This window comes from Anser brachyrhynchus (genome assembly GCF_964034855.1).
Source record: "Anser brachyrhynchus genome assembly, chromosome: Z".
NCBI classification, from domain to species: domain Eukaryota; kingdom Metazoa; phylum Chordata; class Aves; order Anseriformes; family Anatidae; genus Anser; species Anser brachyrhynchus.
Window position 1 is genome coordinate 8,150,178 of NC_137697.1, and position 27,925 is coordinate 8,178,102.

Below are 27,925 nucleotides of genomic sequence, written 5' to 3' on the forward strand. Positions count from 1 at the left end.
TATAGGAGGGTAATCTAATACTCTTATAGGTATACTACTCCTTATGAATTTGGAAAAGGTTCATTTTCTATGGCTGCATCTACAGCAAGGTTTACCTTGATTTGAAAATCTTCAGAAAAAAAAATTAACAACAAACAACATCAACTATGACAAAGTTTACATTTTACATCAACCCTTATACCAGGCTAGTGTTGCTCACACACAGTTAAATTACACCGTACCGAGACATTTATCATTGCAGCTTACTAAATTAAAATACTGAAAAGACAGTGGAGGACACATTTATTTCCCAGTATGAATACAATATTTTTAAAAAACAAAGTCGAAAAGTAAACAAGCATACTTTTATGCCAGTTCATAATGAATTTTCCCTCTACACGATTTTTGCACTTTTCTCCTTTGACAATGACTAATGTTAAAGTGAAGATAAAATGAATATTTTTTTCCGGTGCCAAAAAAAGTAAGTAATTGCAAGCTACACCATGTCAATCCTTTTTTCATTTTTTGAAATGCATTTCATTCTTAAGCTCTAAGATAAAGCCATTAAATAAGCTGCTACTGATTAATATTTTCTCACAAAATAGGGTACAGATTTATGAAGGGTTAGCCTCATATAGATGGAGTAACACATGAATTATATATGCTTACACAGATATACATATATATGCATGTATATGAAAATAGATATACTCACTAAACTTTATTCTGAAATATGAGAAAAATGTATGTGATCTATCAATGTTTGAAAAAAACACTACAATGCAAGTACACATTTACTTTTACAATCATATCACCTGCTTCTAAATTTTCACAGAATCACAGAACTGCAGGGGTTGGAAGGGACATCAAGAGATCAAATTTTGAAGTTACGTATGCAAAAAAAAGCACATACTCTTGAAGAGACCCAATAGTTCATGTACATGATAGAGAAGGAAAAAAAAAAAAAACACTGTCAAAAAAACATACATAGAATATAGAAAAACATAACCAGTCATAATAACATTTAATTTAGCACTTCGGGCAAAATCGTCAATAGAAATACGTACATTTAAGGTCTATATGATAACTATTTTAGCAGTAAAAGTTCAGGTAACATGTTAAGGGTTGTACAGTGAAACAAAAAAACTCTCCTCCTTGATACTGACTGCTCTGGGATAAATCAAAGAGAGAAACAGATAATACAGAAAAAGGGACAGTGGAAGAGAGCAATATACTGACGATTTCTCTGATAGCTTTATTCCTTGTAAGAAAAACATCTTGCAGTCTTATACAGAAATACAGAATAGTGCTTTAAAAGATTGTAACACCAGATCCACTGTCAGTGCTGTGGAGCAATTTAATATCAAGTATTCAGAAGATATGCCTGAATTAGGAAGAACTTGGCATACACTGTCACCTACCAGAAAAGGCAAAGAATTTTGATGACGCTGTAACAAGCATTAAAGTTGAAACTAAAAAAAGAGATGGTTGAGCAACATTAAGACAGGCAAAGCAGCATAGTCCATTAGCAAGAAATATGATCTACATCTGTCAGTTTAAGCTGTGGTGATTTCCATAGGTTATCTGTCAATTAAATGATAGACTGCAGTATATTTTGATAGGGACAGTAAAGAAAGTGGACAGCTTAGCATTCAGCTGTGGATAGCACACTAAGAATTAGCCTCCATTTATGATTTAACTGATTTAAATCCCAGTTAAATTTAAACAGAATATTTAAAGTTCTAAAGAGGGTAGATTTAGATTAGATAAACGGAAGAAATTCTTTACTCAGAGGTTGGTGAGGCACTGGCACAGGTTGCCCGGAGAAGCTGTGAATGCCCCCATGTTCAAGGCCAGGCTGGATGGGGCTTTGAGTAGCCTGGTCTGGTGGGAGGTGACCCTGCCCATGGCAGGGGGGTTGAAATTAGATGGTCTTTAAGGTTCCATCCAACCCAAAAAAATCTGTGATTGTATGAAAGTTAAACACTAACCTAATAAAAAAATCCCAGACTAGAAAATAGATTTTTAATCTTCTTCTGATACGTTTTTCTTAGGCAACACACGCTCTTCTAGCATAATCCTAGCATAAGTGAAATTCTGAGTCATGGGTAGAAATTAAATAGTAATTATTGGCAATAACTAGAAATTAAAACATGCCTTTTACTCCACTTGAACATAAACACTGCCTATAGAAGCCATCAAAAGACCACACCTGTCAAGAACGAGAACTAGTACATTGATAATGTCAAGTCAGACTGATTCCTAATGTTTTAGTAGGCTGACATTTCATTGTGAAGAATGGTATCTTCTGTCCCTGAATTTGATTTTTTTCCCTTTAAAAATAAGAATAAAATGGATCCACTATAAAGTGGAATAAATAGGACACACATCCCCAAATTTAAAAAAAAAAAAGATACTATAAATACATTGAATTTGTAAATAAAAAATCATAAATTGTGTACAAGAATAAAACTGTTCACATATATGAAGGAAATCCAAGTTGATAACTTGATTGAAAGTAAATCTTCAAACCAAAAAAATCCGTGTAACTACAGTACTCACACCAAAAGATTAAAGGAAAACAGTATACTTTCCTAAATCCCTTCAGTAGTTTGTATTGAAACTCTGCAGTAAATTACTATATACCTGTTCTGAACACGAGCTAGAACAGCACACATACAGATCTTCCTGTGGCTTGAAAAATACTGCCAAGTTAGGCTTCAAAGCGTGTATAGGTTTAAATGTGACCGGGACATATAAAAGGTACCTTGCTATCTTTCCATCAAAAATTACTCATCATCAAAACCTTTCTTACAGTTTTAGATGACCGAAAGCTAAGGACTGAACAAGGAAATATATAACCATCCTTCAGCTGAGCAAACAGCCCCCGCTTTCTTTTCTATTTCAAAACACTTTCTTATTACTTATGAATTGACTCTCATTTATAAGGTGTTTCATCTATTTTATAGGTCTACTGATCTGTTTGTTACACAGCTTCACACTTAAGAATATAGTCAAACTGGTGGTTTTTATTTTTTTCCTAAACAACTGATCAGAACCGTTTCCTCTATTTTTTTGGAGATAAAAGTTTATTCATTGCCTTTTTCCTAAACAAAGCAAGTAGAATTCTTATTCTATAAAGCATGCCATACCCAGAAAAAGTGCTTTAATGAGAATTGCTTCAATAATGATTGTGTCATCTCTATCTAGAACTTGCTTATTAATGATTTTATCTTACTGCTTTACATATTTACTAGCTTGAAGGTGTTGAAATATTTCCAGGCTTTCAGTATGTCAGCAATACAGCATACGTTTCTTACTGTTCATTGAAGTGTTTAATCATACAACAACAGTTAATTATCAATTATATGAACCAGTGAGAACACTGATAAATCCAGGTATAGTAAACTAAGTGTTTGCTAGTAAAATTGTGTGTATCTTAATAAATTTATATATATCAAAGAAGTTGTACACTGTTATTTACTGTGATATGTGTGCTTTTTTAAGCTTTAAATTATCTTTCTCAGTGATATTTTAGAATATCACCTAAGATACTTCAGGGCTTTCATCTCAATGTCTTTGATCACAAAGTTGTAAATCTTACACTATTTTAAAAATGTAAATATGTTATTGTCTTCTGGCTGCTCTGAATTAGCAGATTGCAAAGGGACTACTGACATTGGACTTGCTAGACTTCATAACGTGAGGGCAAAATCACTTGCTTAAATTCACACATTCTCTTCTTATTACTGTGGAGGTATCCTATATATTTAGATCATGAGTTGTACTTGCATGGAAAAGATCTATATAATTCTCTTTCTAATAGGAAAAATTTGTGGAAAAAGGATGGGTTTATAGACTGGTTAAAGAAAACCGTAGAAGAATTTTAGGCCTTCTAGCATTTCTGAAATAAGAAGTAAATAATAAAATAAATGGAATCTACTGAGTAAAGCAGAAGAAAACGCGCTCTTCAGTGACGAAATAATGACAGCATAGAAAGAAGAGAGGTAGCACAGGGAAGACGAGACAGCGAGCTGGTCTTGCATTCAAGAAAATAAAAGTTGATAGAAAAACAGCATGCTTCCTGAGTAGTCACAAATTCAAGTAAAACTTACAGGCTTTAATAAAACTTATAGTAGTACCAGTTGAAGGAGGAGGAGGAAATAAGGAACATACCAGAAAGCATAAGTTGGAGAAATCCGGATAAAATTCAGCTCAGGTCTGAAATCGAACTTCTCATAGAATTACAAGTGTGGTTTTTTTTTAATTATTTTTATTTTTAGAAATTTTGCCAGTACACACAAAAGGGTTGAACTGCTATTACTTTTTTTTTTCCCCAAACACTACTCCAGAGAATTACAGTTACAGCATTAAGAATGTACACAGAACACATATGTAACACATACTATACCTGAATATATAGATTAGGATAAATAAGGTAAATAGGCACATTATGGCACAGTATCTCTTAAGAACTTGGTGCTTACAAGGACAATACACAAAAAATAAGAAATTAAGTAATTTAGAATTTTATGTTTCAATGCTGAGTATAACCTTAGATTGTTTCACCTACACGAAACTAGCGCAGAGACAATTATTTGACATGACACCAGTAAGACAGGTTCAGCATACGATTGTGATAAAGAAGGTAACTGTATATTTCCCATCAGGGAAAAGTGGTAAGCAATGCTTTGTGATAATTCATTAAAAAAGATCAAAGATGGATCACCATTAGAAGTCAGAATAAATTACCAAACAGAATGCTTAAAAGTTGTGGCTAGTACTGCTAACCCAGAAGCCTAAATGTCTAAAATGTCTCCTGATCCTGGCTGTTATCTAGGCAGCTGGTAAGCGAACTCCTGACAGATTTACAGACCAAAAAGAATTCTGAGTATTTCTGTCAAGTACTATCACTGTCTCTAATTATCTACCATACATATTTCTTGCTAAAATAACTCATAGAATTTTGCCATGTATTTTACTCCTTATGATTGAAGACACATTTAGGTTAGAACCAAAATTATCATTTCCATTTTTTTTCTTTTTTTTTTTTAAGTAACATTCATACTATCAAATATCTCTTGCTAAAGCCAATTGTTATAACAAACTTATTTATATGTTTAATAAATCTTCAAATAGATTTAATATCTCCATTATTTAGTAATTACATAATTTATGATTCCATTATTTGTCCTGAATTTCCTACAGCCTATCATCTTGCAAAACACACATTTTATTTTCTGCTTGTTAATTTCCACACTATAGACATGTCTCATAAACCATGGCTTGAACCACACCTGGACATTATAAGGGATCCTCCCAGAAACGTTCAATACTTACGCCCTCTTCACTTGCAAGGATAACTTCATCATAAAATAAAAATGAATTGCCATATTCAGCTCAAAGATGAAGGGAAAAAACTAACCATATATGAAAGTTTCTGTTGTGTAATATGGACACGGTGAATAATAAATCACAAAGCAAAACAAAATGTACATGTCACAATTATCAAAAAAATAGTGGCTGCTGTTCTATATGCTGACATGTTATACATAGGACAGAAATACCTATTTTTAATCTTTCAAAAGGTTATCAATAGTAGCTCTTAAACACAGATGTGATTGGGACAACAGAAACAAATTATCTAATTTCAAAAAAATAGGCAAGCAATGTTACTGAGCCTACCTCACAAAAAGAAAACAATGAACAAGACATATTGATAAAAAAACCTCCCATATTCATTATCTACTGTTGCACCAGCAAGCTGATGAATGATAAATTCAAAAGGCAAATGTTGTATTTGTATAACTAATCGAATTTGAAAAAATGTATACTTATATCATGAAGGAAGAAAATATTAAGTGAATTACATTTACAATTCAGAAAAAAATATACAGTGATTTTATTTTCATTCAGATAAGTAACTATAGGAAATGAACAACATTGCTGCAGCAAGAAAGAACTTTTTTGCTTGTTTATTAATGATTTGAAATAATGAATTTAGTGCTCGCAAAAGTTCTTCCAAAACCATAGGATGTTCTCATAAAATATTTAAAAACACACAGACACACATACTTGCATATTCACATATACTCGACAAATATTTTTTCTTATCCTACAGGTTTCTGTAAATCTCGGTGTCATAAAACAGAGGAACCTGGGTTTGACTGCTCAAAGTGTCCTTTATTTTTCCTCTAGAGGTGGTTTGGAATTGCTATGACCACCAAGATCCATTTCCACTATTAAATCCGTTTCCATATTAAAATACCTACAGTAAATCAAACTAATTCCTTAGCTTTAGACACAAATGATAAGATGAACAGTTTTTGAAGAACTTGAATTAAAATTTCTATCAATTTAACTCCTACACTATCTCATTTTGTATGAATGTCTGGATCTGTAAGAAAGTAATTACAATGCCACAATATAATTTATTTGCTTTTTGGTTATTTTTGCCATTCCTGGGCTTTCAGTATGTCTTCTTTCTCCTCGTGGATCAGAAACTTTTAAAGGCATAGAAAGAATTGCTGAAGAGAGTTTCCCTAGGCAGTTAATCATAGGAAGCAGTTGCACAATCCCAGAAATAAATGAATATTAGGTTCCACATATTATACTATGCAGTAAATTATTAAATTTTATTGGCACAGTCTGTATATAAAAATGAGATGAAGTTGGAGCTGAGTAAACTGTAAAGTCTGTCAGACATACTTATTTCTTGTTTCAAAATTAAAACTATTTTTCCACATCTCACCTGGCCCATTGAAGTAATATCATACATTAATCTATAAATTAACATTTCAAAGCAAATTGTAAAACTTATTTGATTTAAAATAACTTAATAAACAGTATGATGCACTTGCATAGGCTTGGACCTCTTTTTATTCCAGAGAGAGAGAGAGGGAGGGGGAGAGGGAGAGAAGAATCACAGAATCGTCTAGGTTGGAAGAGACCTCCAAGATCACCGAGTCCAACCTCTGACCTCACACTAACAAGTCCTGCACTAAACCATATCACTAAGCTCTACATCTAAACACCTCTTAAAGACCTCCAGGGACGGTGACTCAACCACTTCCCTGGGCAGCCCATTCCAATGCCTAACAACTTCTCCAGTAAAGAAGTTCTTCCTAACATCCAACCTAAACCTCCCCTGGCACAACGTTAGCCCATTCCCCCTTGTCCTGTCACCAGGCACGTGGGAGAACAGACCAACCCCCACCTCGCTACAGCCTCCTTTAAGGTACCTGTAGAGAGCGATGAGGTCTCCCCTGAGCCTCCTCTTCTCGAGGCTGAACAACCCCAGCTCCCTCAGCCGCTCCTCGTAAGACTTGTTCTCTAGACCCCTCACCTGCTTCGTTGCCCTTCTCTGGACTCGCTCGAGCACCTCCATGTCCTTCTTGTAGAGAGGGACCCAAAACTGAACACAGTACTCAAGGTGCGGCCTCACCAGAGCCGAGTACAGGGGCACAATCACTTCCCTAGCCCTACCGGCCACGCTGCTTCTTATGCAAGCCAGGATGCTCTTGGCCTTCTTGGCCACCTGAGCACACTGCTGGCTCATATTCAGCTGCCTATCAACCAGTACTCCCAGGTCCTTCTCTGCCAGGCAGCTTTCCAACCACTCATCTCCCAGCCTGTAGCTCTGCTTGGGGTTGTTGCACCCCAGGTGCAGGACCCGGCACTTGGCCTTGCTGAACTTCATACAGTTGACCTCAGCCCAGTGCTCCAGCCTATCCAGATCCTCCTGCAGAGCCTTCCTACCCTCGAGCAGATCGACACACGCATCTAACTTGGTGTCGTCTGCAAACTTACTGAGGGTGCACTCGATCCCCTCATCCAGATCTTCGATAAAGATATTAAAGAGGACTGGCCCCAGTACTGAGCCCTGGGGGGACTCCACTAGTGACTGGCCTCCAACTGGATTTGACTCCATTCACCACAACTCTTTGGGCCCGGCTATCACGCCAGTTTTTAACCCAATGAAGCATACGCCAGTCCAAGCCACGAGCAGCCAGTTTCCTGAGGAGAATGTCGTGGGAAACAGTGTCAAAAGCCTTACTGAAGTCAAAGTAGACCACATCCACGGCCTTTCTCTCATCCACTAAGCATGTCACTTTGTCATAGAAGGAAATCAGGTTCGTCAAGCAGGACCTGCCCTTCATAAACCCATTCTGACTGGGCCTGATCGCCTGGTTGCCCTGTAAGTGCCGCGTGATGACACTCAATCTGCTCCATGAGCTTCCCTAGCACTGAGGTCAAACTAACAAGCCTATAGTTCCCTGGGTCTACCCTCCGGCCCTTCTTGTCGATGGGCGTCACGTTTGCTAGCTGCCAGTCGACTGGGACCTCCCCTAAGAGCCAGGACTGCTGATAAATGATGGAAGCGGCTTGGCCAGCTCCTCCGCCAGTTCTCTCAGTACCCTCAGGTGGATCCCATCTGGCTCCATCGACTTGCGTACATCCAAGTGCTGTAGCAGGTCGCCAACCATTTCCTCGTGGATAGGGAGGGCCACATCCTGCTCCCCATCCCCTTCCACCAGCTCAGGGTACTGGGTATCCAGAGAACAACTGGTTTTGCCGCTAAAGACTGAGGCAAAGAAGGCATTAAGCAACTCAGCCTTTTCTTCATCCCTTGTAACTAAGTTTCCCCCCGCATCCAGTACAGGATGGAGATTCTCCTTAGTCCTCCTTTTTGTGTTGATGTATTTGTAAAAACATTTTTTGTTATCTTTAACAGCAGTAGCCAGATTGAGCTCCAGATGAGTTTTGGCCTTTCTAATTTTGTCCCTGCACTGCCTCACAACATCCTTATAGCCCTCCTGAGTGGCCCGCCCTCTTTTCCAAAGATTATACACTCTCTTTTTTCTCCTAAGCTCGAGCCACAACTCTCTGTTCAGCCAGGCCAGTCTTCTTCCACGCCGGCTCGTCTTTGGGCACGTGGGGACAGACCACTCCTGAGCCATTAAGATCTCCTTCTTGAAGAGCGCTCAGCCTTCCTGGACTCCTCTGCCCTTCAGAACCACCTCCCAAGGGACTCTGCCAACCACTGTCTAAATTTACTCTAATTTGCTAACAACTGTGGATTAAAGAACAACTGTGAAAGTCTAATGTTCTACCAAGAACATTTCCAATGTACAGAATGCCTGACCAATGTTCTCATTCAACATAATGAGAAAGAATGAGTATCTAAGGCTTTTAAGTACTGGCATTAGGTGCAAAGATGCTAGCCAAATTCCAGATTACTTAGTTACATTTGCTTACTTGCATTCCCTCTCCACTTCAGATCTAACACACTATTCTTCATTTCATACCTTAAAAATAGAATCAAACAGAATTGTTAATGCACAGTAGATGTCCTATTTCTAAGCAAAAAAGTAGTCGCGTTTCAGTAGCAGCCAAAAGGATTCTAGTTATATTACAAATATTCTTTAGTAATTCTAGACAAAAGCTACAGAGAAATGGTGCCCAATTCATGAGCATTTATTGAATGATGAAGATTAAACACTAAGTGATTAGACCTTATGAGTACTTCAAATAAACTCACAATTTCTAACTGGATGGAAAACTCTGGCTTCATTAACTTGATTTGTATCTTACAGAGAATCACTATACCAGATAATAAATTCAACTATGCACAGCAAAAATGAACCATCTGAATTTTATTTGCTACTTAGCTCCCTGCTATGTAGGCAAAAATGAACAACTACAAGAAAAACGTTCACATAATGTAAGTTGTAACCATATTATAAAATAGATGTGTGTGTGTGTGTGTGGATATGGATAATTATGGGGAATTACCAAAAACATCCCTTGCCAGTACATTCTATATTTCCTATGGTAGAGAAATTATGGTTCTTAATTTGAAGATTCTACCTCAGCCATAGAACTAAAGCACCTTCTATCCCCTTGATTCCTTTTTTTCCATCCATAATGGAACCCACTTGGCTAGCTATCTGTACCAGTCACATTCCTTTATGAATCTTTATCCAGTTCCAGCCTCTAATGCTCAATTTGTTTTACCCCTTGCTCACTGCCTTTCTCGACTACACTTAATGTCCCACTAAGGGATAACAGCCTGCATCCCACAATCTCTGCCTTTTTTATGGAAAAAAAATCTTAACATAGAGTTATAAAAGGAAAGAAATTGGTAGTAAAAGGAAAATAAATTATTAAGAATGAAATGCTCAAAAATCAGTAATCAATTCAGTGGCATCACAACAGCCTCTAAAATAAATAGGCCCTTAATTCCCCACTCCTTTATGTATTTGCTTAAAGCTGTATCTACACATTAATCTCTAATTTTCTCATATCCTACCATGCCCTTAAGACATATACTCATTATTCAGACAGGTTTTAATAAGCTTTCTACTTTCTTTTGTTTTGCTTACGTGAATTTTCATTCTGTCAGACAGTTTGGTTCTTTTCTTCTATCACTTATGCCTCAGATTGTACTGTTTTGATGCTTTATAACACAGTATTCCTTTCCTCTTGAAACAGTTGAGCCACACTTCCTACCTTGAAGTCACAGAACCTCTTTGAGATCTTTCAATGGAATTCAGTACACTTTAAAAACAACAACAAAAAAAATGCTTTAGCAAGTCTGTAGGTCTTCTATCAAACAAAACCAAACAGTATAAATATTTCACACATTATTCAATATTATATACTACTATCTACTGTAGACAGTTCCTGACAAACACACCACATTGGAGAGAATTCTTACTTGAAGCTGAAAAATTTATCAGACCTCAGTTTAAACATGGAAGTTCTATAACTGAAGTAACATGAAACATATTGTCTTTAGATGCAAGAAGTGAGTTCAATTTTGCACAACAGGCTAAATTATCTTTTTCTTTACTTGGTTACCAGTTAGGAAAATAAATCAAACATCAGCCAGACATAATACTGTATTTGTTCCTCGTATGGGAAGCATTTCACCATGTTTCCTCTTCATAATGTCAGAACTTGTCTGCAGTTCTCTTGCCTTAATCTTGCCCAGTCATTTATTGACATTCAAGTTGAACCTACACACTGACAATTTACTTTACAGTACAGAAAACAATGCACTCAGTTACAATATTTTCATGAACACAGTGTACCTGGCATCTTTCAGACTGCATCATACATTCTCGTTTCTATTTGAACAAAGGTGACACACTTGATTAAAATACAAAGAGGTTACTTAACAAGTAACTGCAGTTCTTTAATATATTGTATACAGCCACATTAGCATTGCCAGTGTTTATTTTACATGTACTTAAAAGGGGGAGTTTTTTTTTTTTACAGTACTTGTACAGTACACTCACATTTTAGCTTTCTTCATGCAGAAAATAAAAAGAGCTGAATACGCAAGAGGAACCTCAGTTTCTCTCCAGAGACAAAAGTCCCCAACCCCAATACAGTGAAGGAGAGAGAATAAAGCTTGACACCAAATGTACATACAGACTGTACCTATTACTTATTAGTTCTTGGTGACACAGCTATTAGAAGCAAGATAGCACCTGAAACATCAGGTCAGCCTGCAACTCAGGTGCACAATGCTCTTGTTTAAAAATAACAGAACTACCACAGTGCTGAAAGTAAAATGTAGAGAATGCAACTCCAAAATACACAAAACAATGTACTTCACATAATGCATGGTAACAATGCGTTCATATAAAGCCTGGTTAAGCAATGGAACACCTTACCACAGATCACTGTCAATGCTAAACATTTACACAGATTCAAAACCAGCCTGCACGTATTCATGGAAGTAATTAATTGTACAAGCTTATGTGGGTTCAGAAAAGTCCTTCAGCCACAATCAGTGGTGGCTGGGAGAATGTTCTGGAGGGAGTAACTACAGGTTTCAGTATATGCTTTCCCCTAATCTCTTCCCCAGAATTTGTTATTGATTAATGTTAGCAACAGGAGACTGGACTAGGCAGACATCTGGTCTGAATTAGCATAACTGTTGCCTTGTGGCAACAAGGAAAACCAGGGTAGGAGTCAGGACAGGGTTCCAGAATTATGACTTCAAAATGGCAGTATGGGGAACTGAATTGACTGATTTAGTAGCAAACAGCTGTGCAAACATGCTGTAGCACAAACCTCAAGATCATGGAAATTTCTAAACCTTTCTTTAGGGCTCGATCCTCTTCTGTTCTCAGTACAGACGCTTATGAGGATCCAGAGGTGACAGGAGGAAAGCATCTGGGCAGGACAAATATAGTTGAAACTAGGTTTCAAAGAGGGTGTGGTCATTTGATCATGCTAGAGGGCATAAATGACATGCAAAGTAAAATGAATAATCAAACTAGAGAAGGAAAAGTGGGAAAAAAACACTATCAGACATGCATGCTATTTAGCCTTTTTGCAACCTCCCAAGAGACATGGCAAGCAAACAATAAAAAACATAGTTACAAAAAATAGGAAATTAGTGTGATTATAAAAAATTTAGTGATGCAGCAATAAATTCCAGTGCAAAAATGAAACTCCTGAAACCACACATTGTTTAATTACACAGTAAGTTTAGTCTGATACTGTTATGCACAGTTTCAACCTAAATGCAATCTAAGAATTCCAAACGTCTCCATCTGCCTTTTTTAAATCTTCATTGTATCCAGAAGATCATTCCTCCTAACTCCCCTTCAGAGTAGAATCTTGAACCTTTAAAAGTTTTTCAATTGCCATTTTGTGATAAAAGTCCAAGCTTTTGATAATAATTTTAAAAACTGGATCCTTGTCCTTTTATTCCATATACATACTACTATTACTTCCATGTGATTAAAAACTAATATTGACGACAGCTGTAGACTTGAATAACAAAGAGCGTATGACATAATCTTCATACATACAGTTTCTTTTAGGAAGCCAGAAGGAATGACAAGCAGCAGACAGTCCCTGAAACTTCATTTCTGTCTATGTTCAGAAGATTGCTGTTTGAGGTCTTCTGTTCCTTTGACCATTACAGATATAACCTACAGACAATTCTCTCTCAAAGCAAGTCCATAGGAGGATATACGAAGTTTAAAATAAATTTGAATGTATAAATTTAAATAAATTTAAAATAAACCTACAGATTTGTTGGTGAAAACAGCAGATGCATTCTACAGTCTAGTATTAGTGTCTTAAAGTTACATTATCCCATGGTACAGTATCCCACAGGAAATCAGTTTGCAATTTCCATGACAGTCCCACTGGCATTCTTAGCAGAGAATTAAGAAATTAACAAAACACAAGACCCACCTTATTAAAAAAAAAAAATGTCAGCAGCTTCAGGAAAGGCAGAATTAGGGAAAAAGTTACCTTACTTGCTGTCTGCAAGTATTTTTCTTTAAACACTGCGGACTCAGCTTTCACAGTGCAGAATGCAGACATCTTTCCAAGTTCTTTAAATCAGGGAGACAATGAAGGAAAAATTGATTACTACAACATCCTATCACTACTCAGAATTCTGTTAGAAAGCTACATTAATTTATTAAGAGCTAAGACAGGTTTAGATGAAACAGCAAACCACTACTGAGTTTAAACATATGAAGGACTCCACATTTCTCACAAATCTAGCTTATCTAAGTAGGATTTTATTATGTCCACCAGAGCAGATCAAACCAATGTTAGAGATCCACTGCTTATGATAATAGATTTGAAAAAAATCCATTAAAATTCCTAGAGATACAACAACTATCAGCTTTTCAAAGTCAGAGGTTATATGGAAAGTAGTTCTAAACTTAATATAAATAACTATTTACAGCAAAATTTAAGTATATTTAAATATATATATGTATGTAATTATATATATTTATATATATAATTATATATGTATATATATGTGATATATATATATGTAACTATATATATATATGTAATTACTGGAGCTGAGGAAAGAATTCCACAATGAAACTAAAATTTCTTCTTTGTTCTTTGACATATCAAAAACACACTCACACGGTAGATACTCTCACTAAGAGCATTGTATTAGAAAAAAAAAATCAAGGTTTCTACTTCCTCTAAAGTGTGAGTAATTTTATAGTTTACCACGTGCACAAAACTTTGTAACTTCAAAAGAATACAAAATCTGCCCTGAAAGTACTTCCCCTCTCTTGAAGTTTGTTACTTTATTCATTCAGGTGCCACTAATTTTACAATCTTAAGACATAAACTGCTCAGTTATACCTTTCTTCTAACAAAACTAGTAATTTATTTTGATTTAAAGCACACCTTCTGTAAAACCACAGCGATTTAATCAAAAGACTTCTAAAGGTACAGAATCTATAATATTCAAAGTCATGTCAAATATCTATCATTGTCACTTTGGAAAAGTGTTTAGTTTCTTGTCTGCCTATCATTAACCACTAGATCCTCTTGCTCTTCTCTAGATTAAGTCATCCTTTAGGATTCTGTATTGCAGTGAAAGACACTTGAAAACTTCAATCTACTTCAGATATTCCTGGAAAGAAAGAATTTAAATTCCTATGGGGTACAATGCATTTTCCAGATGTAGATCTCTTCTCTATTTCTACATTTTTGTAGCATGCCCTTTAAAACGAGGGCACCAAAACTTCTCAAAGTATTTATTTCAACGTGATACTAAAACAAGGATGACCCAGTAAAAAGAGAAGTAATGCAATAAGAGTCGATGATTTCAAAGCAATCTCGAAATGCCCCAAACTGGCCGAGCTGAGCCCCGCGAGGAGCTGTACTGGCACACAGATGCCTCAGACTCCTTACACAAGGAGCACTGTTGAAAACCAGCCTTGCTAACGCGTAGCACACGCTTTGAACTGGCAGGGCTTTTTTTTTTTTTTTTTTTTTTCCTCTCAGCATTTTCACTTTTTGAGCTCCCTCCCCCCTTCCCCATCGAGCCAATGCGACAATTCGTGCGGTTTGGCGTTCTAAATCGTGGAAAATGTATCCCGGGCTCATTCTCTTCTCCCGACAGAACGCTTCTCAGCCCGAGTCCCTCTCCGCGAAGCGCCAACACGGCAAACAACTCAGCCACCGGCGGCCGGGGCGGAGCGGGGGAGCAGTGACACCTTATTAAACAAAAGCGGGGAGGGGAGAAGGGCAGAGGGGCGCCCAGCAGGACGGCAGCCCCCTGCCACTGCAGCAACACCCCCCCCCGCCTCAGACCCACGAGGCTCCCCTCAGCCCGCTCCCGCCCAACGAGGCGCTAACGGCCGGTTAACGGCCGGCCAACGGCCGTGCGCCCGCGCGCGCCGCTCGCGGCGGAGGCGGGCACGCGCATTCCCCCCACCTTCTCCTCCCCCCCCCCCCCCCCGGCGCGCTCACCTTCCTCCTCGCCTCCCCGCCCCGGCCACACCCGCCACACCTGCGGCGCGTGCGCGGCCCTCCGCGGGGCAGGGAGAGCGGGCGGGCAGGGGCGGGGGGGGGGGGGGGGGGAGGCTACCCCCTCTCCGCGCATGCGCCGGGCTCCCGGTCGCCGTGGCAACGGGACGCGGTGCCAGGCTGGGCGGGGGCGGCCGGCGGTGATGGCGGGGCTGCTGTGCGGGTGGCTCAACGGGGAGGTGAGGCTCTCCCGCAGCGTCGGTGAGTGCAGCGAGACCCTAAACCCTGCGGCCGGGGGGGGGGGGGGTGTGTGTCCCGCGGGATAAGTCCCGCTGCCGTGCCCCGAAGCCCGGCGGTTTCCTCGCGGGGGTGCTGAGGGGCGCCCTCAGGAGGGTGGGTGGCCTTCGGGGGGGGGGGGGGGGGGGGGGGGGGGGGCTGGTGCTCCGTCAGGCGCCACAGACCCTCAGGAGGTGCGAGGGGAGGATGGATGTCCACTCCAGAGGACACGGTTGTATTAATCGCTGCCCCGTTTGGGATGGCAGGTGTGGTGCTGGCTTTGGAGAAGCAGCTGTTCCACGAGAGCAAGCAGCTTTCGTGGAAGCGCAGCAGATATCTTTGTTTAAACTTTCTAACAGAAAACAATTATCATTTGTCACTGTTGCCATCGTCTCAATGACAACCACGACAAAGTTTACAGAAAACTTAACAATTGTTGTTTATAGCTCTCGCCGTTGTCTCAGTGACAACCACGACAAAGTTTGATTTTCAACACCGAAAAGGAGTATTAATTGATTGCGTGAAGCTTATGTTGCAAAATAACTGCACTGAAAGAAAATCTGTTACTGGCTTAAAAAGTCACTGGCAGCTCCTAAACTTCTTTTTAATTATTTAGTAAGGCTTGTACTTGATTTTGTCATAAAAACAAAGGTAATATTAAAATTAAAGTATGAATTATTTTAATTATGTTATTCTTTTTGGGAAAAATAAACAACTTAGTTCCAGGATCATTTGCTGAAGAATTTTCTAATGGCTACCTCCTTGGAGAACTTCTACACAAATATGGCCTTCAGGATGACTTTAATAAATTTTCACAGAGCAGGTCAGTACATATGGATAACATGTCTCTTGCAGAAATTAGACAAAATATTCATTTTTTCACTTGGAATTTGCTAATGCAGAATGGAAAAGACATCTGGAATTTACCAAAATTTGAAGCAACTATCAATAAGTCAAAGACTATTTCTATTTGATGCACAGCCAAGCTTCCTGTTTCCAAAGTTGATCATACTACTTTACAAAAATTACACATTTTGATTGTAACTAAGATAGTAGCAGGCTAGATCAAAGGTTCTACAAGTCACAGAATGATAGAAGTCCTTCAGAATGTCTTTAACACCGGAGATTCTGACACTCTCCCCATAAGCTGAATGAAGCCCAGGATACTGAAGTCTGGTATGGTGGTGAACATTTACTTCAGTAAAATAGAAATGGTGGTGATGTGTTGTGAGGCTCTGAGTAAAGCCCTGGGAAAAGATAATACAATAATTCATACATTTACAAATAATCTGGTGGAATATCCATGGTGACGAATGAAAAAAAACAACAACCCACATAAGAGAAAGGTGAAAAATTTGCAGGTCTGTGAGGCTTGGTATGTTCATGAGGTGGTTCACGGGGTTCCCTGGCTTATGCACCATTATGGCAAAAGATAGACTGTGGTGCACAGATAGAATAAATGTGCCAGGCTGTGCATCCTCTTCCTGTTCCTTCTGAATCTCTTCTGTGTTCTCTGCACTTCTCATTTATTTGTACCCTTTCCTATTCAAGTCCTACCAACTTGTAGGAGGGAAGCTTGAGTGCAGCTAATAGGCAGACAGCAGTTTCTGGCTTCTGTTTCTCAAAATTCTAGATCATTTGGGAATATTTCAGAACACTAAAGCACTCCTGGGGGCTCTTTGAAGAACATTAGGATACCCACCGGTAGCTTAAGGAGGTTTTTACTTCTACAAGCTCTAGCAACATCTAAAAAGCTCTATCAACTATTCCTGGTAAAAGGGTACTCTGAGCTTTTGTTCCCAGATGACTTCTCATTAGGGAAGATCAAGCACCCTTTCAAAAGATGCAAGAGGGTTTAGAAACTCTGCTGAGATAGTGTATGCGTTCTCAGCAGATGTGGTGATCTGGGTGTGATCTGGAGCAACAACCCGAGAATGTCAGACCTCAAATCAGATTGATCTTCAGAGAAAGGAGACAATTTTCCATGTCTCAGGCTTTAGGGATGTCCAGGCTCTTTGCTGAGCATTAGATGGAGGGAGGTGGTATCTTTGCCTGCAGAGGTGTGTGCTGGCAGAGGATCTGTATAACTAAGTAGAACTGCTGCAGAAGGAGATGCAGCATCACAGATAGTGAAAAGGAGATTGACTTGAGCTTCTCTGAGACACTGCAGATACAGAAACTTGACCTCTCAGCTGTACTGAGGAAGAGGCAGTCAGAGTCTGTGTTCGTAGGGTTGGGAAATGGAGATAACTGGCAGCTTGTGCCTTCTGGCAAGAGAAGAAAGGCTCGTGCTTTACCTGTTGATCCACAGCTGCAAAACAGTTTCAGTAGCAGATGAGAGGCTGGGGACTCTGAGGCTGTGCAGCAAAGCATCGGAGGTGGCTAATCTTGAACACACAGGATCACCAACAGGAAGCGCTAAGTAATAGCAGTGGGAGATTTTCTTCTGCGGATGGAGGCCCCCATCTTCTGTCCTCATGTGCTAGCTAGGAAGGTTTTCTACTTGCTAGAGGCTTGGGTCCAGGACTGCTCATCCAGCCCTAGCATTGTAACCCATGCTGCTCTTCTGTGTGGGTACCAAGGATGCCGTCATGGAGGCCTGGAGTATGTTAAGAGTGGCCATGTGTTTCTGGAGTAAAAGTGAGAGGCGTGGGGCTCTAGGCATTTTTTTCCTCAATTCTGCTGGTGAGGTGGAAGGACTTGGTGGGGAGTGGATGGATCCTACAGGTCAACAACTGGTTGTGCAGCTGCTGTCAACAGTAGGGATTTGTTTTCTACAATCACGGGATCCTCTCTGAAGATGGAGGACTGCTAGGAAGAGATGGGAACCACCAAAACCTTCTTGAGTAGGAAGAAGTACCTAAGATCTCCTTGAGACAGCTGCAAGAATTCTCATGTTCACAGATCTTAGTCAGAATAGGAGACTTTAAACAAGTTGTTATCTGCTGGAAAGGCAATGCAGCCATAAACGAGCAATCTGTTAGGATACTGGAGTGCATCGATGATAACTTTCTGAGACAGGTGGTTGAAGGGCTGAAGAAGGGACATGTTCTACTAGACCTAATATGTACAAATGAGGGAGGTCGGGCAGCACTGACTGCAGTGACCCTGAGATGGTGATCTCAGGATTCTGAGAGGAGGGAACAAGCTGAAAACAGTATCACAACCATAGGTTTCATGAAAGAAGCTTGTTCAGGGACCTGCTTGGAAGAATCCTATGCAAATCACTCCTGGAGAGTAGAGGCGTCCAGGACAAGTGGCTGAATTTTTATTCAAGGGTCACCACCTTCAAGTATGAGAATAGTCCATCTCATTGTGAAGAAAATCAATGAAGGCAGCAGGAGGCCTGAATGGATGAACAAGCATCTCTTGACTAAACTGAAACACAAAAAGAAAGCATACAAGATGTGGAAGTAGTGTTGGGTGGACAAGGACTTGAAAAACAGTGTCTGAGCGTACACAGGAGGCTTTAGGGAAGCCAAAGCCCATCTAGAATTAAAACTGGCGAGGGACATGAAGGGCAAACAAAAGGGCTTTTACAGGTATCTCCGCAGCAAAATGAAGTATAGGAAAAACTTGAGCTTACTGCTGAATGGGGCACAGGATCTAGTGGGGGGAAAAAAGAAGAGTTTGAAGTACTTAATATCTTCTCTGTCTCGGTCTCTGCTGGTGAAACTTGCCTTCAGGAATCCCAATCCCCTAAGACTAGCAGGAAAACTTTCAGTGGAAGAGGATCAGCTTAAGGAACATTTAAATAAGGTACAAATACACAAGTCTATGGGATGTACCCACAAATGCTGAGGGCCCTGGCTGATGTCACTGCTAGGTCACTCTCAGTTGTCTTTGAAAGGTGATGGTGACTGGAGGAGATTTCTTAGGACTGGAAATGTCACTGCTCTCTTCAAGGAAAGCAAGAAGGAGGAATTGGTCATGAACGAGATAGTCAGCCTCGCCTCAGTTCCTGAAAACTGATGGAACAAATGAGTGTGGGAACATTTTCCAAGCATATTAAGGACAAGAAGATGACTGGGAGTTATCACCATGGCTTTATGAAGGGGAAATCATGCCTAACTAACCTGACAACAGTCTTCTGCAATGAGGTGATGGGCTCAGTGGATGAGGGAAGATCAGTATGTGCTGCTTATCTTGACTTTTGTCATCCTCCAACAAAGTTTGAATTTTGAGTTATTGATCGTGAGGAATATGGGCCCGGCAAAGAGCAAAGTCAGGACCCTGAACTTCCAAAGAGCAAAATTCCAGCCGTATAAATAGCTAGTGGACGGGTGTTGTGGTTTAACCCGGCTGGCAGCTAAACACCACACAGCCGTTCGCTCACCCTCCCCCCTCCCTCTCTGGGATGGGGGAGAGAAACGGGAAAGTGAAGCCGGTGAGTTGAGATAAAGACAGTTTATTAAGACAGGAATATAATAATAACAATAATAATAATAATAGTGATAATGATAATAGTATTAACAATAATAATGTGTAAGAAAACAAGTGATGCACAATGCAATTGCTCACCACCCGCTGACCGATGCCCAGCCTATCCCCGAGCAGCCGGCCCCCCACCCTGGCTAGCCACCCCTATATATTGTTTAACATGACGCCAGATGGTATTCCATACCCCTTTGGCCAGTTTGGGTCAGCTGTCCTGGGTCTGTCCCCTCCCAGCTCCTGCTGCACCCCCAGCCTGCTCGCTGGCAGGACAGAGCGAGAAGCCGAAAAGTCCTTGGCCTGGTGTAAACACTGCTCTGCAACAATTAAAACATCAGCATGTTATCAGCGCTCTTCTCATCCTAATCCAAAACATAGCACCCTACCAGCTACTATGAGGGAAAATTAACTCTGTCCTAACTGGAACCAGGACAACGGGCTCACTTGGGACACTGTCCTTAGGGACAAAGAAGCAAAACAGAGCTAGCCACTCTTTAAGGGTGTTTTCCCCAGAGCACAAGAACTCTCCATTCCCCATGTAAGCAAGCAGGGAAGGCAGACAGCTGGGATGGCTGAACAAGGACCTGCTGGTCAGACTGAGGTGCAAGAAAGAAATGCACAGGCAGTGGAAGCAGGGACATGAAGCCTGGGAAGAGTACAGGGTTCCTGTCTGGGTGTGCAGGGATGGGATCAGGAAAGCCAAGGCACTGATGAAACTGAACTTGGCAAGGGATGGAAAGAATAACAAGAAGGGATTCTGTAGGTACATTGGCCAGAAAAGAAAGGCCAAGGATAGTGTGTCCCCTCTGATGGATGAGAAGGGAGAACTGGTAATGACAGACATGGAGAAGGCTGAGATGCTCAACTTCTTTACCTCAGTCTTCACTGCCAGTCAGGCTTCCCACATCTCTCATTTCCCTGTACCTGAAGGTGGGGGAGCGTACCTGAGGGTGGGGGAGCAAAGTCCCTCCCAGCTTAAGTGAAGAGCAGGTTCGAGATGACCTGATGAAACTGAACAGGTACAAGTCTATGGGCCCTGATGCCATGCATCGCAGGGTCCTGAGGACACTAGCTGGTGGAGTTGCCAAGCCTCTCTCCATCATATCTGAAAAGTCCTAGCAGTCAGGTGAAGTCACTGGTGCAGTGTCAAGGCACATGCAGGACAAGGAGGTGATCCAAGACAGCCAGCATGGCTTCACCAAGGGCTAATCATGCCTGACCAATCTGGTGGCCTTCTGTGATGGGGTGACTGCATCAGTTGACTGATGTCATCTACCTGGACTTCTGTAAGGCTTTTAACATGGTCCAACATGACATCCTGATCTCCAAACTGAAGAGAGATGGATTTGAAGGGTGAACCATTCCGTGGATAAGGAATTTGCTTGATGGCTACACACAGAGAATGGTGGTCAATGTCTCTATGGCCAGGTGGAGGCCAGTGATGCGCAGTGTCCCTCAGGGGTCTGTCTTGGGACCGGTGCTGTTTAATGTCTTTATTGACAACATAGACAGTGGAATCAAGTGCATGCTCAGCAAGTTTGCAGATGACACCAAGCTGAGTGGTGCAGTTGATACCAAAGAAGGAAGAGATGCCATCCAAAGGGACCTGGACAAACTTGAGAAGTGGGTCCATGTGAACCGCATGAGGTTCAACAAGTCTGAGTACAAGGTCCTGCACCTGGGTCAGGGCAATCCCAGACACGAGCACAGGCTGGCAGAAGAACCCATTGAGAGCAGCCCTATAGAGAAGGACTTGAGGGCTCTGGTGGACAAAAAGCTCGACATGAGCCAGCAGTGTGTGCCTGCAGCCCAGAAGGCCAACTGCGTCCTGGGCTGCACCAACAGAGGGGTGGGCAGCAGGTGGAGGGAGGGGATTGTGCCCCTCTGCTCTGCCCCTGTGAGGCCCCACCTGCAGTGCTGCGTCCTGGTCTGGGGCCCCCAGCACAAGAAGGATGTGGGGCTGTTAGAGCGGGTCCAGAGGAGGGCCACAAAGATGCTCAGAAGAGGGCTGGAGTACCTCTCCAGTGAAGAAAGGCTGAGAGAGCTGGGGGTGTTCAGCCTGGAGAAGAGGAAGCTCTGGGGAGACCTCATTGCAACTTTTCAATACTTAAATGGTGCTTATAAAAAAGATGGAGTGTGAATTTTTACTTGGGCAGATAATGACAGGACAAGGTGGAATGGTTTTAAACTGAAAGAGGGGAGATTTAGATTAAATGTTAGCAGGAAATTCTTCACTTAGAGTGTGGTGAGGCCCTGGCACAGGCTGCCCAGAGAAGCTGTGGCTGCGCCATCCCTGGAGGTGTTCAAGACCAGGCTGGATGGGGCCCTGGGCAACCTGATCTAGTGGGTGGCATCCCTGCCTATGTCAGGAGGGTTGGAACTAGATGGTCTTTAAGGTCCCTTGGGAAGGGAATGTATGAGGAGGGTGACAGAGCAGTAGAACATACAGCCCAGAGAGGTTGTGGAGTCTCCTTTGGAGATATTCAAAACCTGCCTGGATGTGATCCAGTGTAACATGCTCTAGGTGACCCTGCTTCAGCAGGGGGGTTGGACTAGATGATCTCTGGAGGTCTCTTCCAACCTCAACCATTCCCTGATTCTGTGAAGAAGGTGGTACTTACGCTCTACTCAGCCCTGGTGAGACCTTATCTGAAATGCTGTGTCCAGTTTGGGGTTCCCAAGTACAGGAATGACCTGGATATATTGGAGGAGGTCAAGCAAAATGCCATAACAATTATTAAGGTCCTGAAATATCCAACATGAGAGGAAGGAATGCTGTATTCTTTACCATGATATTCCATGACTTCATCAGGATATTTTGATATTTTCTGCCTTCTCTTCCTTTTGTATTAGCTAGTGACATAGATCCTTTAACAGCTACTGAGAACTGAGGCAATATTTCCTCAGTTCCAGGATATTCCTCCCGCACATTAAAGGCAATTATTTCTGTGTAATAGTCATTATATAGTCCTGGAATCTTGTAAGAACCCGTGCTTGACAAATCTTACTAGTTATCTATAAAGTAATACTTTTAATTTTTGAGTGTATTATATCATTCAAGGGTCATTTGGTAAGCTGTCATCACTTTAATATGTTTTAGTAAAGACCAAGGGAAGATGGTACCTACTGGGGTGGCAGTGGAGGAAATGTAAATTCCTGTTGTAGTATGGGCAACTGTAATCTAGAAAGTAATAACTGAAAAGAATGGGTGGTCATTTTGATGTTATGCTTATGTTATGTTATGTTATGCTTATGATGTTATGCTTACGTTATGCTTGTTATGCCTCTCAAGTTATGCTTAACTATATTAGCTGCTTATGTTGTGCAGTTCTTTATACAGAACATGGGCATATATATAGACGTAAAAGCAAGGGAATAATAGTTGAGAAAGTGGTACTACCTTTTTGAAAGGAATACTATTGGAAAACATCCTCCAGTTAGTCTGTCCATGTTTGAAAAACGAAATATTATAGTTTTGTCTATCTCTGAAAATGATTTTGAGATAAGGTTTAGAACATCTTTGTATTATCAAGCAGTTTTTAAGAATTTCCATCTGATCTGTTTACACAATAAAAAAATTAAGAGGTCATGTCACCACAGCTTCTCAATGCATGCAAGACTTCTGACAGTAGGTGTCACCTTAATCTTGAATCAATTGCAGAAAGATGTTCAATAGTTGTAAGCTACATTTATATATAATTGTATAACAAATAAGGCATGGATTGTTATAGGGAGATTGATTAACTCCAGGACTGTTTTATCTAGGAATACGGTGAATTCTGTGTGACCAAGAGGTCTTCAAGTTAAAATTCAACATTTTTGTAGAATTATGCTGTTGCTCTACTAACCTCAAAACCTTGTTGGTTCATGTAAATAAATTATTGTGAAGTTAAGTGATAGAGCAGCATAGAAATGTTCTGACTCAGCTAGTAGTTATGGTTTTGCTGAATGAAATCTGATAGTGTGTTAATTGTGAAATATTGATAATTTCTTCTTCTTTTTTTGGCCTATCTACTGATCTCAAGTGTTTCCACAGGAGAATCTACACATCAAGAAAAATAATTAATCTGGAATCCACCATTTATTTTTTGAAAAAAAAAAAATTTTGCTCATTGGGACCACAGTCTTTATTTTTCAACACTACACCAAGCCACGTGTGCATTTCTTTTTATTGGGGAAGAAATGTGACAAGATGTTTTGAGGGTTAATAGTTTATATATATATATATATACATACACATATATATATATAATTTCCTGTATTTTGGCTGGTTAGAGCTCACATGGTTTTATACAGTTTAATAAACTTCATTCTAGTTCCTTGTACCTTTTGTAGATGGTATACTTTTAGCTGCAATTTGGAGTAAGCTTTTGCTGTCAGTTGTACTTCTTGTGTGCGTGCATCAAGATTTATATATATATGTCTTCTATTTTTTCCCCAAAGTTATTCCTAGTAGGCCAATCTATTTGCATGTACTACAGTATAAAATCTAAAACAAAATGTGTATCACGTCACTCTAAGGAAGTCCGCTGTGGTTTTTTTTTTCCCTCCTATCTTGATATGAAATACATATAATGACAATGCTTATTGCAGCAAGTTGGAATTGAAAGTACGTTTATGTTTTGATTTTTTCTTTGTTTTTAATCACATAGGATTGCAAGTGCAAAACTTAACAATTTTTCTCTCCTGGAACCCACACTTCACCTCCTTGATGTACAGTTTAATGAGAATGTGGCCCAAGACATCATGATGGGGCAGCATGGGGCTGCAACAAAGCTTTTGTATGAATTGTATATTGCTTTAGAAAAAAAGAGAAAGACAAAGCTCACTGCAGTAGCCATGGAAGCAATGAGACCTACAGCACCTGCAAGGCTCAAGTCTATTGGAAGTGTTTTGTATCAAGAGGTAGCTAACTATGCCAATTTTGTATAAATGTATAGGAAAATAAGGTAGCTTATTTACACATACCTCTCAAGCATATTTCATGTTTCACCTCCCCGCTTTTTAGATTTCTTTTTCAAAACCAGAGTGCTTCTATGGACAAGATGAAATCCTTTGCCATGTCCTATACATAGACACTGGGATTACCTGGTTTATCTGTGATTCATGAGGATAATGACCACCTGTGTTCCTTTTTGTTCCTTTGTTTTGTGTTCCTTTGTTTTGGCTTATTCTGTGTTACCTGCTTTCCAGCCTTAAAATATGGATAGCAACAAAGACTAGTAGTTGTTCAGTGGCTGCTGTCTTACTTATTTGATCAGTACAGATTGCAGACTGCATTGCAGTCGAGGTTTGAACTTAGGTATAAATGTTTCCTGAAGGGGAAATTAGTCTGTGATGAACTATGTGCCATGGTGGTTTGTTGAGCAATGTGCCATGGTGGTTTGATTTCTTCTGTTACATGTCTCCCCATATATTTATACTAGACTCCAGCTGGCCGAGTAACCATATGCTGAATAATGCAAAGAGGGGAAAAAAAAAAAAAGGCAAAGAGAGTATCTAAGAGGAAGGCATTATCTAAGTAGTACATTCTGTTAAAGACATTCTTCTCATCTTCAACAGTAATGTTCAGCATGTGCAGACCATAATTTGTTACCAGGACGAGCAATCTTTAAGAAGCCACACATCACGAATCAGATTCAGCTGGGTGAAACTTCACATTTTTTCTAGCACACATCCTAACAAAACATAAAGTGTACCAACAAATGCAGAGATAACACCAAACAGCCACGACATCCCTTCACATATATGAATAGCTTAAAGAAGATAAAGGAACTGAGATTGCTCCTGTAAATAGATACATTCATCATAAAATCGTTGAGGTTGGAAGGGAGCTCTGGAGGTCACATAATCCAGCCACCCTGCTCCTCTAACCAGAGTTAACTCTGGTTGCTCAGGACCTTGTCCAGTTCGTTTCTGAGTATCTTCAAGGATGGAGACTTCATAAAAATACCTGGGCAAATTATTGAGCAACATTTCCAGGGAAAAAACTTTGTCTTATGTTTAAGTTGAATGTCTTAGATTTCCATCTGGCATTGTTCAAGTTCAATTCTGCAAGTTCTTTTCAACACAGCTGGTCCTTTATTTTTTTTAAAAAAATACTCCACCATGTTTAGATATTGTTCTGTGGATATTAACACCAGAAAACACAGTTTGAGATAACTATTGCAAAATTGTCACATTTAAATACAATTTTTCTTACTGTTTCTGACTTGATTATCTTGAAATTTAATTTCAGCGTTTGAAATCTTTAACACCACGTCAGGCAGATTTGCAGCTACAACAGGTTTCAGAGCATTTTGAAATGAAGTCTAAAGCAATGGAAGATAAAATAGCTCGTATACATATTTCAGAACAACAGAAAGTTCAGAAGCTTCGAGAGGAACAAAGAGCCCAAGACATTGAAAAGGTGACTAATTACATTTAATAGAGACTTCTGAAGAAGTATTTTCTTAAGGTCACATACATAGTTGTTCTGCCCCATCATGTTTATAGAAAAGCAAAGAAAGAGGGCGCTCTTAGTAAGCATTTATGTGTAGATATATAGCCAATACAGTCTTTTAAGACCCTTAAAAACATTAATATTTCAAAATCACATACTTTATGTTAAGAGTATTTGCATGTTGTCATGCAAGAAAAATCATAATAAATTTGAAGACAAAGTGTAAATTTCACAACTGTAAATGTTTAAAGTGTTCTTATAAAGGAGGTTTTGTGAAATTTTGAAGAAAAAGATGGAGCATTGTTCAGAAGCAAGATAAAGACACAAGGAAGGGGACCTATAGTGGGTATGGATGGCCTCATTCCATCTTCCAGCTCTGTGTAGATGTTTTCATTAAATCAAAAAGATGAACTATTTTTTCAGCATATGGGAACACTCTTCCAAAGTACAGGCTGTAGTTTATACAGAAGAATTGGCAGTCTAGTCAAGGAATATTAAGCCATGATGAATAAGAAAATGACTAATTTGAGAAGTGTTTTGTATGGCTAGAATCAAAGAACAAAAGAATTTCCCAAGTTGCAAGGGACCTACACGGATCATTGAGTCCAACTCCTGGCTCCGCATAGGACCACCCAAAAATCAACCCGTTTGTCTGAGAGCGTAGTGCAAACTCTTCTGGAACTCTGGCAGGCTTGGGGCTGTGACCACTGCCCTGGGGAGCCTGTCCCAGTGCCCGACCACCCTCTCAGTCAAGAACCTTTTCCTAATATTCAACTTGAACCTCCCCTGTCCCAGCTCCATGCCGTTCCCTCGGGTCCTGTCGCTGTCCCCAGAGAGCAGAGCTCAGCGCCTGCCCCTCCGCTCCCCTCGTGAGGAAACTGCACGCCACCATGGGGCCTCCCCTCAGCCTGCTCTCTTTGGGCCTCTGGCAAGGGACCTCAGCTGTTCCTCACAAGTCTTCCCCTCCACACCTTTCACCATCTCTGTAGCCCTCCTTTGAACACTCTCTAATAGTTTTATGTCCTTCTTATATTGTGTCACCCAAAGCTGTAGGTAGTACTTGTGAGGCTGCAGCAGCACAGAGTAGAGTGTGACAATCCCTTCCCTCAGTCAGCTAGCAATACCGTGCCTGATGCACTCCAGGGTACAGTTGGCCATTTTGGCTGTCAGGGTACACTGTTGACTCACTTTCAACTTTCTGTTGACCAACACCCTCAGATCCTTTTCTGTGGAGCTTCTAATTAAAAGCGTCTTTCAGTGGTTATTTATTAATTCTATTGCCACTGCAAGAACAAGAATGGAAAAAAATGATGAAATGACTCTTCAAGTATCTACAAAAGAAAATATGAACAATATCCCAAAGATTTTCAAGATATTTTTTAAAGAATTTTTTAAAATTCTATTTGATATGATATTTATTTTTTAGCTTTCTTTGAACATTTGTAGAAAAATTTTTTTTCCCACACAACTCTTCTTTTAACTGCATGTATCTGTAGTGCACTTTAATGGTGTTATTTAAATTTTTGCTAA

General features: G+C 40.1%; 2 protein-coding genes across 20 annotated transcripts in view; one reads left to right on the forward strand and one right to left on the reverse strand.

Moving 5' to 3' along the window:
• Window positions 1-15,377, reverse strand: part of PRLR (prolactin receptor) — a 167,072-nt gene extending 151,695 nt beyond the window's left edge. For 7 of the 15 annotated variants that reach the window (XM_080572575.1, XM_080572571.1, XM_080572566.1 and 4 more), the window contains exons 1-2: window positions 15,247-15,355; window positions 13,264-13,346 (exon numbers count right to left, since the gene is read on the reverse strand). The gene's annotated coding sequence lies outside the window, so the exon portion shown is untranslated. Of the gene's footprint in view, window positions 1-9,237; window positions 10,540-13,263; window positions 13,347-15,246 lie in introns of those variants that run through there. The other 8 variants (XM_080572567.1, XM_080572570.1, XM_080572564.1 and 5 more) reach the window with 4 other exon arrangements.
• Window positions 15,346-27,925, forward strand: part of SPEF2 (sperm flagellar 2) — a 68,495-nt gene continuing 55,915 nt past the window's right edge. For all 5 annotated transcript variants that reach the window (XM_080572552.1, XM_080572553.1, XM_080572554.1 and 2 more), the window contains exons 1-4: window positions 15,346-15,504; window positions 16,240-16,342; window positions 24,606-24,858; window positions 26,192-26,362. In XM_080572552.1, coding sequence (XP_080428678.1) covers window positions 15,378-15,504; window positions 16,240-16,342; window positions 24,606-24,858; window positions 26,192-26,362 — 654 coding nt within the window. In that variant the 5' untranslated portion in view covers window positions 15,346-15,377. The remainder of the gene's footprint in view (window positions 15,505-16,239; window positions 16,343-24,605; window positions 24,859-26,191; window positions 26,363-27,925) is intronic.